The sequence below is a fragment of the Scyliorhinus canicula genome, chromosome 4 (genome assembly GCF_902713615.1).
Source record: "Scyliorhinus canicula chromosome 4, sScyCan1.1, whole genome shotgun sequence".
NCBI classification, from domain to species: Eukaryota; Metazoa; Chordata; class Chondrichthyes; order Carcharhiniformes; family Scyliorhinidae; genus Scyliorhinus; species Scyliorhinus canicula.
In genome coordinates, this window is record NC_052149.1 from 189,050,205 (window position 1) to 189,071,623 (window position 21,419).

Consider the following 21,419-nt stretch of genomic DNA (forward strand, 5'->3'; position numbering starts at 1 on the left):
AGTTAAAATCAGGGTTGTCGAATTAAAATCTAATATCTGGCTCTGGATATCCAAAAACCTCGGAGTATCTAGGAATTAAATTTGCTAAATACGTGAAGATATTCCCTCACCAAATTCTTTAGTACATCAGGAGGGAGTGATTTTCACACCATTAGGCAAAAGACCGCAATAGTGTTAGAAAATTACAGCATAACAATAAATATTAACCAAGATCTTGAGAACAAGATCTTCGTAATAATGCCATGGGATCTTGTAATTCCACCTTGGAAGAGCAGATGGGGCCTCAGTTTAACTTCTCATCTGAAAGATGACACTTCTGAGCAGTCCCATTTTCCATTATTTTGTCCAACTGTCTGTCGGAAATGGGCGAAGGAGGCAGCTGGCTGGTTTGGTCAAAATCATAGATTCTGCAGGCCAGCATTAAGGTGGAGACAGGTGCAAATGCAACTGTTTTGCATGTGAATGGGCAGGGAGCAGAAGGATACAGATCCTTAGAAAATAGGCAACAGTTTTAGATAGAGGATCTGGATCGGCGCAGGCTGGGAGGGCCGAAGGGCCTGTTCCTGTGCTGTAATTTTCTTTGTTTCTTTGTTCTTTGTGAGCACCGGGAGATAGGCGGCTAAATGCGCTCGCTATGGGACTTTGTTCCCATTTAGTTAAATCCTGTCCAGGGTGTCAGCTGGGTGCCAATTACTATTGGTCCTTACAAACATAGACCAGGCACCATGGACTCTGAAAGGAAGGAAGTGAGTACCCCGTTACCATTTACCTTCAGGCAGCACAAGGGCACAGCAGCCACTGTCCAGATGCCATGGGTTTGGGTGGTTGGGGAGAAGGATACTGCCAAGGGAGCTAGGGATTGGGGAGGCTGCTGCTGGGCTTGAGGGGCCAGGTCATGGGTCTCCCCTGCGATGGGGTAGCGGTTGGTCTATGAAGCCTTAAATCCTGCTTTCTTTCATGTTTAACACCCCATAACAGGGCAAAGCACAGCGGCCACCTGTCTGTCCAAACATTCTCTCAGGACGGAGTCATCCTGCAGCTTGTGTTTTGGAGAAGCAGTTCACTCCCCTACTAGTGAAACTGGCGTTGCTGTGCCACTCTGTTCTGCCCGCTGCCCTTGGAGTTGCGCCGGTGTTAGGCTGGGGTATTCAGACCACCATCGGCTCCTTGGTGGCAGGGCCTGGGTTGGCCTCAGCTCTTCCTCCTTCCTGATGGTGCCTGTGGAGCCCTGGGGGTCTCCATGCTATGAAGAGGCAGCTGGAGTGAGCTCCATTCTGCATTATTCGGCACCGTCATTCCCAGCGCCTCCCCATTGTCTGCGTCACGGTGTCACTGCCCTCAGCGATGCTCCTCTGTGACTTGGCCATGCTCCAAATCCCTTGGCAATGTCCACCTGCATCTGGGACATGTCCCTCTTCGACTGGGGCATGATTTTGAGGCCCTCGGCCATGGTCAGCACAGGCTGAGTCGTGCCTTGGACACTGCCACTCAAGACACTCGTGCTGCAGACTTTCCACTATGGTTTCCACCCCAGCAGTGCTGGCCCATCAACTCCTGCGCACATACTGCTGGCTTCCTTGAATGCTCCCGCCTCCACCTGATGTGCATCAGCAATTGTGTGGTGCTCACCAGATTGGGCCCCAGAAGCCTGTCCACTAATGTCGCCCACCGAGGTATGTGTCTCTACATTTGTGACACCTCGATGATGGTCTCCTCAGAGCTCTCCTCTGAGGTGTCCACTTGGGTGGCAGAGATGGAGACGGTTCTGGATTGCCCAGCCCCATCAAATGGAGATCCTGCGAGAGAATGGACATGTGGCCAGTGAAAGGGAAGTATTGTTTTGTCTGACATGAACAACTCGTTTGAGACAGGTTATAGAATCCCTACAATGCAGAAGAAGACCATTCTGCCCATCGAGTCTGCACAACCCTTGGAACGAGCACCTTACTTAAGCCCACGACTCCATCCTATCCCCGTAACCCAATAACCCCACCTAACCGTTTGGACACTAAGGGGCAATTTAGCATGGCCAATCCACCAAACGTATGCATCTTTGGACTGTGCAAGGAAACTGGAACATCTGGAGGAATCCCACGCAGACACAGGGAGAAAGTGAAAACTCCACATAGTCACCCGAGGCTGGAATTGAACCATAGTCCCTGGAGCTGTGAGGCAGCAGTGCTAACCACTGTGCAACCCTGCTATCATCTGGGTGATGGGGCAGTGGATCCTCACCTCTGCAGCTCAGGCCAACCTCACTGTCAGTGACTGCTCTCTCCTCAGTCTATCCCTCAATCTCCAGGGCCTGTTCCTCATAGGGGGTGAGGACTTAATCTCTGCTACTCCGCCGCTTGTCTTGGCTCTTTCACGTGTATTTTGGGCCAACGTATCCTGAGGGGACAAAGAGAGGGCATTGTGAGCAGCATGATTGATGGATCGGGTGGGTGGGGTCAATGGCAGGTGGCATATGTGGGCACTGCAATTTGGCATGAAGAGTTGTGCTGGTGGGTGCCAAGGGTGCTGTGGAACAAGTACCAAGACCGAATGTGGGGAAGGTGCGAAGTGATTTGTGGCGGGGGTTTGGGGAATATGAAGGGTGTCAGACTAAACCAATGTCAGGAGAGAGGTGGTAACTTACCCTTGCAGATCGATGGAGGTCATTGGCCTTCTTCCGACATTGTATGGCGGTCCTCCTGATCATGCTGCCCGAACTGACCAGTTGCTGCCACTACCTCCAAGGCGGCATTGGTGGCCCTGCTGCTGACCCTCCGACCTCCTCGGGGGAACAGGATGTCCTGTCTCGCATCCACTGCATCCAGAAGCCTGGCCAGGTCAACAACCCCAAAGCGAGGAGCAGGTCTGCGCACTGCCTGGTTTGTGTTGACGGGGAGAGAGTGGTGAGGGAGCGTTTAAAAGCAGCTCTTCTTGTTAGCAGCAAGATGCTGGGGTGCGAGTCCAACGAATCAGACGGCAAGACAGTTAGTAATGGTGAGAATCTTCCTCGGAATTACACTTTTTCCGTTAAATTGCACCCCGAGACTTTGCTTGCGTAACCCAGAAGAGCACTCCTGCTCCTCCTGGTCCCACTTACCTTCTTTTTAATTTAGAGTACCCAATTCATGTTTTTCCAATTAAGGGGCAATTTAGCATGGCCAATTCACCAACCCTGCACATCTTTGGGTTGTGGGGGCGAAACCCACAGAACACGGGGAGAATCTGCAAACTCCATATGGACAGTGACCCAGAGAATGGGATTGAACCTGGGACTTCGGCACCATGAGGCAGCAGTGCTAACCACTGCACCACCGTGCTGCTCTAGTTTCTGACTTATCTTAAGGGCCTTGTTTTCCCTGCCAGGTTTTACTGAACAGGGCTTCTGCAATAGACAGATTGTTAAATTGTCATTGAGTTCCTAATGACATGAAAGAACTCTGATTTGCTTCTTTAATGAAGCTCCTACCTAAAATGATGGGTTAGTTAAAATAACAGCAGGCGTTATAAAATAACGCATCACTTGCATTTAATCTTGTATCTATGAGCTTTGATGTTGAGTATCAGTAGAATATGCTGTCTGCTCATGTGAGATCCACATCTGCTCACTTCCAGCAGGGGTCACTGCAGGGTGACCTGGAGCAGAAACACTGGCTTACTTTCCTTTGAAAGTAATTTTAGCACTGCCACCACATCCTTTCCCCTAGCTGAGATCGACTGATATTCAGAGGTTGGGTGCAGGGGAGCTTGCTAGCACAGAGGAAACCTGCTTGGAACAGGCCAGCGACATGAAGATCCTGGTGAATTTAAGGGTACCACCTCTTACCATTCTTTTTCCACTTCCTATCGGGCAGCCGGACAGAATTGACCAGCTAGCCACTTGTTGGATGGGAGAACTGAGGACAGGAAGCCTCGGTCGTTCCCCTTTGGAAACCGGTCCCAGCAATCGGGGCAGGCACTAGATCACGGTTGGAGGTGGGGAGGGGCCGAATGGACTCCGGGTCAGACAACAGGTTGGGGTTGGAGGTGCGGGGGTTAATCAGATTGAATGGCAGATTGCAGATCTAGGGTAGGGGGAGATTTCTGTGATTGCGGTTGGACAGACATGATTGACAGAAGTAATGCTGAGGGATTCCATGGGGGTTTGGAGGGTGCATTCCTGTTCCTCCTAGCCACAAGGAGTGCCCTCAAAAGCATTCTGGAGACAGCAGCTGTTTATTTTGCTGCCAGGTTTCCCTAGCACAAGGAAACCAGGTTGGCAGTAATTCATTTCAATTCAGGCTCACGCAGTGCAATTGATTTAAATATGGCAATGAAGAGTCCAGGCTCACTAAGATTGGACACTTGCACACCTCGTAACCTGCTGCTGTAAAGATGGCAACTTGCCCATTTGGCAGGTTGGGGGTTGTTCCCCACTTTTTATTTTACCTGTTTAACCTCCCCACCACCAGGATCTTCTGCAATGGGGGCAGAGCTTGCATATTGATGTCCAGGTGATCAAACCTTCCTTGTCTGTGTATGACTCCACTACTTACTGAATAAACTCTATGAGCTATCATGGAACCCAATTGAATTCATGTTGGCGGCCGGCTGTAAAACTAATATATTTGGAAACAACTTTGGTGATCTAATTTTGGCTTCCCAACCCACTGGAGGAGAGGTTCCGAACTTCCCCAGGGGATTCAAGGAGAGGGGAAATCACACAGTCTTCCCATTCCTGGTCACTTTCCACAACTCCTGCTGGAAACTGGTGTGTGTAGATGTCAGATCAGGATAGAATTGCTCTAGATTGGTTACCTGCAGGACGTGCCTCCTGGTGGTAGGATGCGCCTATCTCCTGAAGCTCGTTTCCCTGGTCAGCTGCGACATGACATTGCCTTGATTTTGAAACAAGAACCAAACTGTTGACTTGGTCCAGGAATGTGAAAGGAGGTGAAAGCTTCCTTTTGTATCTCAGCAGTGGCAAAGACACAGCCGAGATTTATGTGGTCATGGTACTGGGCTATATTTTGTGTTTTCCCTGAGAGTTTATTAAAATGATATGAAGTGACTGCAAATCAGACTGAAATAATCATGTAGCGCCGAGTCTCACAACAATTGGGGCTAAGTATCCTCAAACCTGGAACAAAATATTTATTAACTCTCTGACTATTCAAGTCCCACTTTGAAAATAGTTGCCAGTTTTGTCTCAAATTGGAAAGGTCACGGGATAAAAAAGGATGGAGTGGGCATTCAATCTACATGAGATCATCCTTCCAGAAAAATCTACTATCTTCCCATCGGGGCATCAAACTGTCTCTTAAATAGATCCAAAGTTTTTGCCTCTAACACCCTGACTGGAGCCCATTCCAGGTGCTAAGTACTGTCTACATCAAGATGAACTTTGAGGCGTTATTTTTGAATTGCCTTTTACCAGTTTAAAACTGTACATGCTTGTCCATAAATAACCTTCAGTACTCTTGTTTATCATTAATCATTACAATTTCACAATATCAGCCATGGAACTGCCCATTTAGATAAAGGCGGTGCAGCTTTAATTGTAGATTAATTACACTTGTTTAAATTTGTGTTTTTAACTTAAAGAATATGTGCGAAGAATGGCTATTATCACAATGCTTGATCGCATTGGATCAGTTGGTCCAAATGAAACCATTTAAAATGGCTCTGCAGCATGATTGTTTTACAATTTACTAATTTCTTCCTTAGGTCAGGAAACTTATCAGTGATTTTTCCATTATCTTGTCAATATTGATCTTCTGTGGAGTTGATGTCCTAGTTGGTGTGGATACCCCAAAACTCATTGTGCCAAGTGAGCTTAAGGTTTGTGAGCATGAACAGTAATTGTTTGTATTGTCTAATTATTTAATTGATAATTTATTGGGAAATTATTCTATTGCCCCTTGAATAATTTCAAGAACATTGTAAGCAAGTTTGATTGTACCACTCTTGATACTTACAAATGTGTGCTTTGCAGTATGAGGTACGGGTGGGCACTCCGAGTAAGAGTTTTGATTTTGTTCCCTCTCATACATCTAGGGGTGATGGGAAATTAAGTTAAGGAGTGAAATTGTACAACCCCCTCCAACCTTGGGAGTGGGTTGAGGACAGGGGAGCCATAAATTGGTTCCTTGGAAGAGGTGCCGTATCCATGCTTACCATCACTGTTGGTTTTACAAGCAGCAAGGAGGAGGCATTATGTTGACTGGGGAGTGGGGGGTGTCCTCATTAGTTTGGGCACCCTGTGCCCAATAGAGGAACCCCCTCCCGCCACTGTATTCCCCACTTTGTGGGTTTTCTTTCCCATGCCGAGTGATACTCTTGGACTGTTTCCAGCAAATGGCTTTTCCGTGTTGCAGACTGCCCAATAGTCCCAACGAAGCAGTGGTGGGCTTGGCTCCAAATTTCAGCCGGGGGTTAGATCACCACCTCTGTATGAATTTTTGTCCCATGTTATTATGATGATTTGTTTCCTTGGTGTTGATTGAACGATAACTATTGGCCAGGACACGGGGGATAACTCCCCAAACCTTCTTTGAAATAATGCCATGGGATCTTTTACATCCCCCTGAGCAGTCCTTGATTCAATGTCACATCCGAAAGACAGCACCTTGAATAGTGCGGTACTCCCTCATTACTGCACTGGCATGTTAGCCTTAATTTTTGTGCTCAGGGCCTGGAGCAGGGACTTGAACCTGGAACCTTTTGTGCCTCAGAGGTGAGCGCACTACCGACTGAGCCATGGCTGGGGTATAAATACAGACAACTAAAAAAACTAGGACAACATACCATTAAAACATTTTGAAAAAAACAAATGCATTCGTAGAAATCAACCTGTGGAGTAAAATGTTGTCTTGCAGGTTCCAATAGTTCCAATGATAAGTTACAAATGGCCTGAATCTTCTGAGCATTGGCAATGCAGCGCACGTTGCTGCTGCTCGTGAAGATTCTCCCGCCTTGACTGTGCTGCTGCACATTTCTTCTGGTTTCTTCTGATGCAGTCTGTTACAGAAATGTGCAGCATTATGTTGTCATCTTTGAATTCTGTGATTATTTAGATTAGTGCAAATTTTAAATACTAGTTGGGCAAACCTGTTTAATGAAAGATCTTGCTGAAAAATAAAAGCACTCCACAGAAATGAGGATGGGAGAATGGCACTAAGTGAATTGCTCTTTCAGAGAGCCAGTATGGGCACGATGGGCCAAATGGCCTGCTTCGGTGCAGAAACGATTTTGCGATTCCAGCTGGCACTGTGAGGCAAACTGCACTTGGCTGTCCCAGGAGCTTATCCTGTTACAGAAAGCCAATTCAACAATTTAATAAACTGCCATTTTGATTTTCAAGTCACAAATCATTATCATTTCGGATGTGATTGCAAAATATTAGAGCTGCTGTCAGTCACTGTCCTGGAAAATTGGCAAATGTCTATCCCTTGCGAATGCTTAAAAGTCTGTTTTAAAGGATTGCATTGATCGGGTTTTCTTGGTTTGACACCACAATGCTGAACTAATAATTCTTTATGATATGCACAGAAAAGTTGTAGCAGGAAGATTTTATTTGTTGGAAGAACAATATTTGAGTACTGTATTCTGAGGTAATTAGAGCTTTAGTGGATTTTGACTTGCTTATGACTGCAAGCAACAATAATAAATTTAAAGAGGGCACTGTTTCCATGGTAAAGTGGTTGGCTAAATCCTTTTATATTTGTCTCAAAATGCAAATCTTTTTGAATTGTATGTCCATGTGGGTTTTGAGTTGAGTTTTGAGTTAGGTTATTAAATTGAAACCTACACAGCTCTTCAGGGTCGTTAGCTTCCCAAATGCAATAATTCTTTGTTAAAACCTTTAACATAACCAATTTTTCTTAAGCTACTGATTATAATCAACTCTCCAGCAATATTAAATTCTGCCATCATCCAACCCTTCATTTCTTCATTCTTTGATGTTTAAACAGTAAACATTTGTTCACTATTCTGAAGCGTCTGAGTTACAGAAAATGTATTAAAATATTTTTCTCTGTGATAGAGTAAATATTTTGATATAAGAACATAAGAACTAGGAGCAGGAGTAGGCCATCTGGCCCCTCGAGCCTGCTCCGCTATTCAATTAGATCATGGCTGATCTTTTGTGGACTCAGCTCCACTTTCCAGCCCGAACACCATAACCCTTAATCCCTTTATTCTTCAAAAAACGACCTATCTTTTGTGGTGGTATGATTAGCATAGCTGCCTGCCATTGGTGCAGAACACCAGCTTACCATTGGCCCTGGTCGGTTATGTGCCTCTCGACCGGTTGGTTGAGACCAGTCATGTGACGGCTCCCCGATTGGTCGAGAGGCTGAGTTAACCCCGCCTCCAGGGCGGGGTATAAATACCCAGTACTCCCGGCGGTCGTCCTTATACTGTAATCGACCGCAGGTCTAACATCTAGCTGATTAAAGCCATACTTTTGTCCAGCAACTCGTCTCGCGTTCAATTGATGGTACATCACCTTTATCTTAAAAACATTTAATGAAGGAGCCTCAACTGCTTCACTGGGCAAGGAATTCCATAGATTCACAACCCTTTGGGTGAAGAAGTTCCTCCTAAGCTCAGTCCTAAATCTACATCCCCTTATTTTGAGGCTATGCCCCCTAGTTCTGCTTTCACCCGCCAGTGGAAACAACCTGCCTGCATCTATCCTATCTATTCCCTTCATAATTGTATATGTTTCTATAAGATCCCCCCCGCATCCTTCTAAATTCCAATGAGTACAGTCCCAGTCTACTCAACCTCTCCTCGTAATCTAACCCCTTTAGCTCTGGGATTAACCTAGTGAATCTCCTCTGCACACCCTCCAGCACCAGTTTGTCCTTTCTCAGGTAAGGAGACCAAAACTGAACACAATACTCTAGGTGTGGCCTCACGAACACCTTATACAATTGCAGCATAACCTCCCTAGTCTTAAACGCCATCCCTCTAGCAATGAAGGACAAAACTCCATTTGCCTTCTTAATCACCTGTTGCACCTGTAAACCAACTTTTTGCAACTCATGCACTAGCATACCCAGGTCTCTGCACAGCAGCATGTTTTAATATTTTATCATTTAAATAATAATCACTTTTGCTGTTATTCCTATTAAAATGGATAACCTCACATTTGTCAATATTGTATTCCATCTGCCAGACCCTAGCCCATTCACTTAACCTATCCAAATCCCTCTGCAGAGTTCCAGTATCCTCTGCACTTTTTGCTTTGCCACTCTCTTAGTGTCGTCTGCAAACTTGGACACATTGAACTTGGTCTCCAACTCCAAGTCATCTATGTAAATTGTGAACAATTGTGGGCCCAACACTGATCCCTGACGGACACCACTAGCTACTGCTTGCCAACCAGAGAAACACCCATTAATCCCCACTCTTTGCTTTCTATTAATTAACCAATCCTCTCTCCATGCTATGACTTTACCTTAATGCCATACATCTTTATCTTATGCAGCAATCTTTTGTGTGGAACCTTGTCAAAAACTTTCTGGAAATCCAGATCCATTGGCTCCCCGTTATCTACCGCACTGGTAATGTCCTCAAAAAATTCCACTAAATTGTCCGTGTGGATTTTGCACATTCTCCCCGTGTTTGTGTAGGTTTCACCCCCACAACCCAAAGACGTGCAGGGTAGGTGGATTGAACACACTAAATTTCCCCCTAATTGGAAAAAATGAATTGGGTACTCTAAAAAAATTTTTTTAATTCCACTATATTAGTTAGGCAGGACCTGCCCTTTATGAACCCATGCTGCATCTGCCCAATGGGACAATTTCTATCCAGATGCCTCGCTATTTCTTCCTTGATGATAGATTCCAGCATTTTCCCTACTACCAAAGTTAAGCTAACTGGCCTATAATTTCCTGCTTTCTGCCTACCTCCTTTTTTAAACAGTGGTGTCACGTTTGCTAATTTCCAATCCACTGGGACCACCCCAGAGTCTAGTGAATTTTGTTAAATTATCACTAGTGCATTTGCAATTTCCCTAGCCATCTCTTTTAGCACTCTGGGATGCATTCCGTCAGGGCCAGGAGACTTGTCTACCTTTAGCACCATTAGCTTGCCCAGCACTACCTCCTTAGTGATAACAATCATCTCAATGTCCTCCCCTGTCATAGCCTCATTTCTATCAGTCACTGGCATGTTATTTGTGTCTTCCACTGTGAAGACCGACCCAAAAAACCCGTTCAGTTCCTCAGCCACTTCCTCATCTCCCATTATTAAATCTCCATTCTCAGCCTCTAAAGGACCAATATTTACCTAAGCCACTCTTTTTTGTTTTATATATATACATTTTAAATTAGCACTTTAAAATTCAATATAGAATTCACAAGAAACTTCTTAATAATAGGAATGGTGAGACCTCGCTACCATAGGGTGTTGGTAACTTGAATAATATACATACATTTTAAGAGGAAGTTAAAGAAACATATGAAGGTGGAGGGAATAAAGGTTAATGTGGATAGTTCGATGAGGAAGGAAAAACAGAGGATAGATGGACATAAATATTTTTTAATGCCTTGAGGAAATGCAATATAATCAATATACTTATTTTTATTAAAGCCAACAAACCCACAAAGAGAGTGGTTTGTATATCCATTTGGAAGGAATGAATGGTGGATGTGCTTCATTGCAACTGTGCCAGCTTTGCTGGTCACAATACTTGTCTTTATGGACCAGCAAATTACTGCTCTCATCCTGAATCGCAAGGAACATAAACTCAAGGTTTGTTGTTAATCTGCCTCTTTTAAAATATATTTTGTTTTGCCACTATGTCAGTTGGAACCTTCGCAAGGTGATTCATTTTATGTGGTTCAAATATTAGCAAAGTTAGCTTGAATTTTATTTCCAAAATTCCTTTCTGAAAATAAGTACTTTTAACAATTCATTATTATTTGCTGCAATTATGCTGTACAATAATGCCTGCATTACAATCATGTAAGTTTATAGCAGAGGAGGAGGCAATTCAGCCTATCATAACTGTTCTGGCTCTTTGGTAAAGTAATCCAAATCTGATCTCACACTCCCCCATCATGTTGTACCTGTTGCTGTTTCAAATATTTATCCAATGTTTCCTTAAAAGAAACAATGGACCTTGCTTCAACCATTCCCAGTGACAATTAATTCCTTGTTCCAACAACCCTTTGCGCAAAGACATCTCTTAATCCTTTTCCTCACTCACTTAATCATATTAAATTTGTGATCCTTAGTTATTGTTTCTCTAATCCATGCAAATAGCCTTTCCCTATTAACCTCTCTTATCATTTCAAATAGCTTAATTGAATCTCCTGTTAGCCTTTTCTGCTTTAAAGGAAAGGGTCGCAGAATCTCATTTCTCCTCTCACAACCACAGGGTCCAATTCCTGACATCATCCTGCTGAGCCTACACTGAATACTGCCTATGGCTTTAATGTCCTTTCTGTAACGCGATGCATAACATTGCATAGTGCAGTAACTATAGCTAAGTCAATGTTTTGTATAAATTCATCATTATTTCTTCACTCCTCTCATCCACACATCTACTCGTAAAACCCAAAATTATGTTGACCTTTTTAGGACTTTATCTACCTGCACTTTTTCAGCAAATTACATTTGGATTTCCTAAGTGTCTCTTCAGTGCCTTTCTATAAATGAATACTCCAATTTCTTGTGTTTTTCCCAAAAACGAACTACCTACCTACTTATATTAAATTGTGTGTGCCATCATTCCACCAAACTGTCTTTAATTTCTCGGTGTCTTCATACTGCTCCTTCTATTTTCTTCATTACCAACATTGACCCAAATCAGCTGTATGTACAAGAGTGGATACTTCTCAGCCCACTCTTTATGTTCTGTCCAATAACCAATTTTCTATCTATACTATTACATTTCCTTATACACCGCAAATGAAATTTCTAATTGATTTCCTGTGTGATACCTTTTAAGCATCTTCTGACAATCCACCTAAAGCACATATCTTGTTTGTCACTTCGTCAAAAGAATTATAATATTTGTCAAACACAAGTTGCCTTAGAAAATCCGTGGTGCCTTTCTTTGATTAACTTAACTTAACTAAGAGTTTAGCCACAACTGCTTTTAGATGAACAGATCTATAGTTAAGCGACTTATCCTTTTATCCTTCCCTGAACAATGATATTATACCTCCTAATCTCTAGTCTCACTGCACAACTTCTATATTTAATCAGTATTCACAGATTGTGGCTTGATCCTCAGTCATCCCCTCTTTATTTCCTTTGCTTGATTTCACGTTATGAAGGTCTTCTAATTTATTCATCCTGAATTATTACTCATATAAAGCAAAATGCTGAAGATTCTGGAAATGAGAAATACAAGCTGAAAATATTGGAGATACACAACAGATTAGGCATTTTCTATGGAGAGAAAAACACGTCAATGTTTCATATTGATGACTCCCGCAGATGTTGCATGACCTGCTGAGTGTTTTTAGCATTTTCTGTACAATCAGTCGTTCAATTCTTTTATTGATTGTTCCAAAAACTGTGCTCGCATACAAATGTTCTCACTTCCACCATCATTTTGTAAAGGTAGATGCAAAATATTGAGAGGTAATTTCTTCAGAGTTGCTCCCGCTTTCCTGACGTTACTTCACTGGAAGTTAGGCCTGGGCACTTCCGAGAAAATTCCAGGTCCTTTATTTAATATGTCTGCTCTCTTCATTCTCCACAATTAGACTCCTCCTACACCCTGGAGCTGCCCTACCCTATTTCTGTCTGTTCCCTTTTTTTTGCTACTTCATTTAAAACTATTTGCTGGACATTTTCAGATCCTGTTTAGTTCTTTTCATTTTCCCTTTCACCTCCTTATTACACTTCTGTATTCCTGAAGGCCATCTTCAGTATTACTAGTCCATACTCATGTTTCAAATTTTAGTTTATTTTTATTGACTAAGGCTTCAGTCACACTTCCTAATATCCCCTTTCTCTGTATTTGCTTTTTCTCTGATGGTGCCTTTGTGAAGGGCCTTTTTTTTGCCAATGCAAGAGTTAAGAATTCAGAATGGAAATGGCCCAATTCTCAGTTTGTAATAGAGGCAGCCAAAGAGATGGGATAGAGGGAGAAATCTGCACACAGTTGACATGGAGTCAGCTTCCAGATACACACTAATATAACTTACTCCACTCTTCCCCACATCGCTCATTCCCTCCGTTGCCTCTGTTGTCGAACTGTTGTTCAACATTCAGTCTTGGATGAGCCATAATGTCCTCCAAAACTGAGACGACTCGAGCCATTGTTTTCAGTCCCAACCCCTCATCACTGATTCCAAATTCCTCCCTGGCCCCTGCCTAAAAATGAATAAGACTGCTGGTAATCTCACAATCCTATATGACATCCAGCTGAACTTTTGATCCCATATGTACTCCGTCACAAATGTTATTTATTTACATCCATGTAATGCTACTCACCTCCACCCTTGTCACAACCTACCTGGCACTGAAATCCTCATCTCTGCCTTTGTCATCTCCAGACTGAATTATTTCAGTCCACACTTAACTGGCTTTTCATTCTCATCCCTGTAAACTTCAGTTCTTAGCGATTTGCGATCCAGCATCGAGTCTCACTCATCATCCGATGGCTTTGCTGACCTAAGTGGCTTCCAGTTCCCTTATACATTAAATTTCAAATTTTAATTCCTTTTTCAATCCATTCACAGCTCTTCCTCGTGTTATCGCTTTAAACTCCTCCAGGCCTAGACTCCCCTCTGTTTCTTTTATCTATAGCCTTTTGTGTATCCACCCCACCTCCTTCATCCATCATTAGCATCTATGTATTCAGTCTCCTCGCCCCCTGGAGCTCTAGCTCAAATTTCCTCTAATTCTTCCCCACTCCTCTGCCAGTTCCCTCTCCCCCTTTAAGGGTCTCTTTTGCCAAGCAGTAGACACCAGTCCTAATATCTCAAACACTGATCTGACACCTATTTTTGTCTGATTATGCCTCTGTGCCCAGGAACATTCTTCTTCTTAAAGGCACTTTATAAATGCAAATATTTACTGTAGTCTTCTGCAGTTCCAAAAGTTACTCCAATGCCCCAGGAATGGAAATCCTCTTCTGCACTCGCCCTGCCACCACATGCTTTCCTCACTCATCACCCTCCCTTTAACCTATTTAGTATTTGAGAGAGAAAATGATCTGAAGATTATATCCTTGATGTCATGTTTTTCTCACCTGGAAGTTCACAGAATCAGGTTTGGTATGACATCCGTCATGATTGAATAGCATACTAATACCAATTGTCTGGGTACAAACATAAAGATTCATCAGGTACTTGAGGGTTGAAATCTTACATTAGCAAGGCGGTAATGACTTTCAAGGGAAGAACAAGGGAGAAAATTACAGGGCGAAAATTAGGGCAGAAAAAAATAAATACGAAAGTGTTTTAAGTTGCTATATTACTTTCCCTGCCATAAGCAGCAATATTTATTATCCAAGTATTTAAGACTAATTTACCAGTCACTTAATTTCACAAAACTATAAACCACTTTAATTAGTCGACTTTAATAATCTGTGCAATAATATAGCTGACAAAACAAAGTAATTGTTGCAATGCAAAAATATCATGTACTGGCTATAATTTAGTTTAGCGAGTTAATACGTCTGTTTGAAAAAGGATCACATAGCTTCAATCCCATATTCAACACACAAAATATGAGACAGGTTATATAAACTTAAATTAATATTTTGAAAAGGTGGAACATGAATGCTTTCCATGGAATAATGGCTAAATTGTGAATCGAACTTCACTCAAACTAACACACTTGCAAATTCAGAAGACTATTGTGAGGAAAACAATGTTATTTTAAAAGATCTAAAAGGGATTCTATCGCCCTGCTCTAGCAGAAGACCTTTGCTGAAGTTTTTAGAGAAATGGCAATGAGCACTCTGGTAAAATATTTTGGACAGATGTAATTTCTATTTAGCATGTCTTTTCTTTTCCCAATTCAAACTGTGACAATTACCCCACAGAAAGGTGCTGGCTTTCACCTAGACCTGTTCTGGATAGCTATCCTTATGATCCTTACTTCATTCACGGGTCTGCCCTGGTACGTGTCCGCAACTGTAATATCCCTTGCACACATAGACAGCTTGAAAATGGAGACTGCAAAATCTGCCCCAGGTGTAGAGCCCACATTTATGGGAGTGAGGTATGTTCAACAATATTCTGAGGATTTTGTATAGATTGCTGATGATGATGGAAGCCAATGCGTATATAATTAGAGTTGTCTTAAAATGGGCGCATATGCTTTGTTTGAACACAATTGTGTCCTCAGTGTAATCAACCAAATCACATCCATACCCAGCATATCTCTGATAACATCCGCAAAGACCATGGGGGATGAGATTGATCTCTCCGTGGGCTTTGTGGAATACGAGTTTCTGTATTGAGCAGGCGGAGGCATGCCTCGGGAATCACTAGCGGGACTTTAAACACTGTCCACCAGATCCGGACGGCATTAGCGATGATCCTGGGCTGGGAAGCTAGCTTTGTGTGCTGCAGCTGTGGCTTTATTTATATTCAAGAATAAATCTTTATTTAATTTAGTCTGGCCTCTGCTGGAATTATTACACTGGCGATGAGGATCAAGTAAGGGATTCCAAGCAATCTTTAAAACTTTTGTTGAGCTTATAGACCTTGTGTAGATTGCAGAGGTTGGCAAAATACTACGAATTCGGCCCATCCCTGACCGAGATGCTACCCGATTGACTGATGTGTGGGATTAACAATGGCACAGTCCAAAATAATTGGTGACGGAGCCAATTTAGACCTGAAAAGGCCTTGTCCCTGGAAACTGCTGAAAAAGGGGCTCAGGGACTTCAAGGACACCGGACAGTAGCGTTCTTGGGTTGGGGGCAGAGTCCTCGCATTAAGAAGCCTGTGTTTCTGGTGAAGGCACCCACATACATCATCCATTATTGACCCAACATTCCACAGGGATACCCTGGGGGTCTAAGAAACAGCAGGATAACCCCAGGTGTATTGGAAACCCTCTCCGAAAGAATACAAGTGTACAAGGACACAACGTAGGAAAGTCTGTGGGAATCGGAAAATGCATTCCAGCCAGGGAAGAAGTCAAAGCCACCTCAGGCCCATACCCTATAGATCTATCTGCCCGCAGGAGAGGCGTACATCTCAAGAGAGGGCAATGTGTATTCTAGGCAGATGAGGTAACGCATCTAGGGTACTGGGTGGAGAAAAAAGGCCTATACTCCATGCAGCATAAGGCCAGGGCCATTAAGGGGGAACCTACTCTGCAAAATGACAGCTGAAATCCTTCCTGATTGATAAACTACTATGGGAAATTCATCCCAAATCTGGCCACACTGCTGGCAGCACTGCATCTGTGACTAAAGAAACACCAAAGGTGGTTATGGCAGGCTCTGAAAGCTGAATGCTTTGTGAAAGTAAAATGGCAACTGCTGTCGTTGAATATATTGGGCCACTCCAATTCCAAGAAGGAGCTAATATTGACATATCTCCTTATGGAGCAGTTCTCTTGTATCGTTGGGAAGATGGCATGGAAAGACCCATTGTCTATGCATCCAGGACCCTTCTGCATGCAGAGCAGTGCTACTCGTGAATTGAGAAGGAGGGTTTGGCTGTTATTTCTGGTGTAAAGAAAATCCACCAGTATGTTTATAGCCAGCACTTCATCACCATGGCAGACCACAAGCCTTTGCTGGGCCTTTTTAAAGAGGACAAAGCAATCACTTCTATCACTTCTGCCCTGATTCAACAATGCGCCTTGCTACTGGCGGCCTACGAATACTCCTGTGAGCACTGCCCTGGGTGCAAATAATAATAATCTTTATTAGTGTCACAAGTAGGCTTACATTAATACTGCAGTGAAGTTACTGTGAAAATCTCCTAGTCGCCACACTCCGACTTCTGTTGCGGGTACACGGAGGGAGAATTCACAATATCCAATTCACCTAACAAGCACATCTTTCGGGACTTGTGGGACAAAACCGGAGAGCCCGGAAGAATCCCATGTAGACACGGGGAGAATGTGCAGACTCCGCAGCCAACATGGTCGCCTTGAGTCACCTCCAGCTGCCCACAAGCTGTCCCCTTGGCCAGTTTGAAAGAGGTCACCATGACCTTTAGCCACATTGTCTGTATTTGCAAAACAGATTAAGACTTGGACACAGAAGGATCCCATGTTGTCCAAGTTGTGGCATATGATCGTCAATGACGGGATCCGAGGACATCCCACTAACAACATGAAGCCATACCTCACAAAAAGAGAAGAACTGAGTGTCAACGATGGTATTATCCTTTGGGGACCCTGGGTAGTCGTTTCCCCACCCAGGTGTGCACTCAAACCTGATGGAGATGCACAACGGTAACCCTGGGGTTTCCAAAATGGAGATGCTCGAGGGGAACTGCATCTGGTGGCCAGGCTCAACGCAGATATTGAGGACTTGGTGAAGCAATGTCCCTTGTGTCAGGAGAACCAGAGGCTCCCTCCTTCAGCCTCCCTCTACCCATGGGAGTGGCCTGGAAGGCCATGGGAACAGGTACATGTAAACGTGCTGGTTTGCTTTTAGGGTCAATGTTCCTAATCATGATAGATGCCCATTCTCATGCCTCGATAGAGAAACTCCAGCAGAGCTACTGTACTCACAGCATACCGGATGTCCTAGTCTCTGACAATGGTACAGCCTTTACCAGTCGGGAATTCCAGGCCGTCCTGAAGTCAAACAGCATTAAACACATTCGGACGGCACTGTACCAGCCATCATCCAATGGTCTGGCAGCGCAAGCGGTACAGACTTTCAAAAAAGGGATGAAGAAACAGCTGACTGGGTCCATGGAGTCTTGGTTGGCTTGATTCCTGCTCGATTACTGAACCACACCACACACCCAGACAGGAGTCGCCATGGTGGAATTACTGATGGGACAGCGACTTCGCACCAGGCTGAGCGTGCAATTTCCCAATTTGGCAGGGAAGATGGAATGCAAACAGGAGAGTCAAAAGAGAAGATACGATGCCAGGAGGCCTGAGAAGGTGTGTAAAGCAGGGGATGCCATATACATACGAAACATCGGGGACAGCACCAGTTGGAGACATATTCGAGAAGACTCCTACAAAGTTACGGTCCAAGAAAAAAGTACCTTGACCACTTTAGGAGTAGTGAGAGTGCTCCAGATGAAACCACATCTTCAACTCCAGTCACGGCCGTCTCTGGCACCAGGCTCCAATCTGCGGGGGACCCTAATCTTTCTCTCCTGACAATGAAGACTCAGGGTCTGATATGGACCCTGAAGAGATTGGTGTGCCTCTGGAGGGTAGTACTGAGGATGAACCTGCATTAGTGACCCTAGGGTGCTCTCTGATGAAACGAAGATCACCTGTCCGCTTCGCCACCCCCAATCCAGCTCCACCTGCCACGGACCTGTGGCCAAGCTCTAGGTGGCTGAAGAGGCCTCATTGTCCCAGAAATGATGGGGATGAAACACAGCTAAGGGGGGATTCTATAACCCCTACGAAGACCATGGGGGATGGTTGATTGACCTCCCCATGGGGTTCTTGCAGTACGAGTTCCTGTGTTGAGCAGACGGAAACTTTAAATACTGTGTCCCAGACCTGGACCCGATGGTCCCAGGCTCGGATGCTAGCTTTGTATGCCATGGCTGTGGCTTTATTCCTGTTCAAGAATAAACCTTTATTTAATTTAGCCTTGCTTCTGCTGGAATTATGACATTATCCATGAACTGTAACAGTTACACCTGGAATTCTCAGCTGAGGAATAACTGTTGCATCAATTTTCTTCAGAATATGCTCTTCTTTCATGGCTGAACAGTAGTTTCCATGAGCAGATGAACAAGTGTCAATGAATATTATTTGTACGGACTTCCATAAAGCACTCAGTAACATGCACCCACAAAATTATTTTTAAAATGAATGCATATGAAATTGGCAGCACCATTTTGACTTGAGCTGGAAATTAAGTGGGAGGCGGGAAACAGTAAGTGCGGAGACAGTGCCGGTACTCTGGAGGAATCTGGAAAGTGATGTTCCTCAGAGACCTGTTCTGGGGCTTCAACTTTTCATGATATTTATTTGTAATGAGGGTGAAGGAGAGAAAGTTGTGTTTGCAGGTGACACTAAGTTAAGAGTGACAGTAAGTAGTGAAGGTGGGAAGTTGCAAAGGAACATGTGTGGGTTAAACAAGTATGCAAAGCTATGGCAAATGGATTTCAACATGGGTGGGTGCGATATCATCCACTTTGACAACAAAAAAATAAATCAGATTAAATTTCATATGGTGAGAATCTAGAGATGATGGAGGAGCCAAAACTTTGGATGTTCAAATAGAAAAATAATTAAAAGTCACTACACAGGCACGAAAAGCAATAACAGGATGGAATCTTGGAATTTATCTGAAGGGGGGGCTGCCATACAAGGCTTGTACTTCAGTCGTGCAGACCCTTCGCCAGGCATCATCTGGAGCACTGCATTTAGTTTTGGGCACCACACCTCAGGAAGGGATAGGTTATATTTCCTTGATTTTGGAAGATCAAAGTGTAATGTTGAAAGGTTTTGATACCGTAAATTGAGAGAAACTGTTTCCTTCAGCGAGAGAAACCTGAAATTAGAACAAGACCATTCAGGAGTAAAATCAGAAACAAGGTAAGTTGTTTTTTTTTAAATACATCCCTGAGGTATAGAAGAGGTGATCCTCATGCCCACACACATAGGATAGTAGATATTTAGAACCCTTGCCCCAAAAGGCTATGGATGCTGGGACCATTGGCATTTTCAGTGATGGATATATTTTTGTTAGGTGACTGTAGCAATTGGAGTTGAGGTTCAGATCAGCCATGATCTAATTGGTTTGGAAGGCAAATTGATGGCCTACACTTGTTTCCAAGTATCTATTTCAGTCAATGTAGCAGTAGGGTGTTACATTTGGCTGCAGCACCCCAGCCATAGCAGTAGTATTAAGTAACCTGTTGAAAAGAACATTCAGTAAAGTGTTACGGTGTGTTATTATTATGCATCTTCTTATTTAAATCCATTGCTGATGTCAGCAGTAAGTGCTGTGATGTCATTAGTTGTTGTGGTTGTTAACTATGTACATTCATATTTAAATGCCATTAGCCCTAATTCTATTCTGTTATTTTTAATTCAATGTTAAGCTAGCTGCTCCCATTTTTGAGTCCACACTGTATTCTAAACTTAGATATTTTTATATAGTGAAGAAGAATAACTTTATTTTTTAACTTTATAAACTTTAAGGGCTGCAAGGCGGTGCAGTGGTTAGCACTGCTGCCTCATGGTCCTGAGGATCCGAGTTCGATCCCAGCCCCGGGTCAGTGTCAGTGTGGAGTTTGCACATTCTCCCTGTGCCTGTGTGGGTCTCATACCCACAACCCAAAAGATGTGCAGGGTAGGTGGATTGGCCCAGCTAAATTGCCCACAATAAAAAAAAACTTAATAAAGCGTTTTCAACTACCTTTTTGTGGTCAAGTTACCACAGTGAGAATCGAGGTCATTGACTATTCTGACATAACTACACCTAGCATAATCCCACCTTCAAGACAATTGAGGAAAAGAAACTGTAAACGCAATGAATACTGGATGAAAATTGAAGGTTCTGACATACCATGAATTTGACTGTTCACATTTTGTACCTCAGGGCTTCATTAGTGTGGCTTGGTGGCACAGTGGTTAGCACTGCAGCCTCAGCGCCAGGGACATGGGTTCAATTCCGGCCCTGGGTCACTTTCTCCCTGGGTCTGCATGAGTTTCGTCCGGTTGCTCCGGTTTTCTCCAAAGTTCAAGGAAGTGCAGGCTAGGTGGATTGGCCATGACAAATTGTCCCGTAGTGTCCAAAATGATGTGTAGGTTGAGCTATTGGGATAGGGTGGGGGACTGAGCTTGATTGGAGTGCTCTTTCAGAGGGTCAGTGCAAACTCAATGGGCCGAATGGCCTCCTTCTGCACTGTAGGGATTCCATGATTGTATGATTAATAAAGAATTCACATATTCCGTTTTGTGTAGTTTCCAAGAATGTACTCACAAACAAGTTCCGTTATAATGGGTAAAGAGAATTATCGACTAAGATATAATATTGGCCTAGAGGTTGGTCAGCGATCTGTGAGTGCCTGTTCTGGCTCTAGGGGTAGCTATACAGCAAAGGGAGACCAAGGTTTGTGAGAATGATGGCTGTTAGGCCCAAGGTGCCTCTGGGTGGAGGCAAACCCATGCAGCAGCAACAGCCCATAATTTTAATGAGAATACAAAAGCAGCACTTCTGCTGCTTCTGACTTCACATTCAAATAACATTTTTTTGCTTTGCTTTCCTTGCCTTGTGACTGGAAGCTCCATTGATCCCTTTTAAAGAACATCGGAATGACTGCTTTTAATCTGAAAACACTGAC

The 21,419-nt window shown here is 43.7% G+C and overlaps 1 protein-coding gene across 1 annotated transcript in view; it reads left to right on the forward strand.

Moving 5' to 3' along the window:
* Positions 1 to 21,419, forward strand: part of LOC119965240 (electrogenic sodium bicarbonate cotransporter 1-like) — a 133,378-nt gene that overhangs the window by 73,817 nt on the left and 38,142 nt on the right. Inside the window, exons 16-18 of the mRNA XM_038795713.1 lie at positions 5,698 to 5,811; positions 10,576 to 10,737; positions 14,996 to 15,174. Of these exons, the coding sequence (XP_038651641.1) occupies positions 5,698 to 5,811; positions 10,576 to 10,737; positions 14,996 to 15,174 (455 nt within the window). The remainder of the gene's footprint in view (positions 1 to 5,697; positions 5,812 to 10,575; positions 10,738 to 14,995; positions 15,175 to 21,419) is intronic.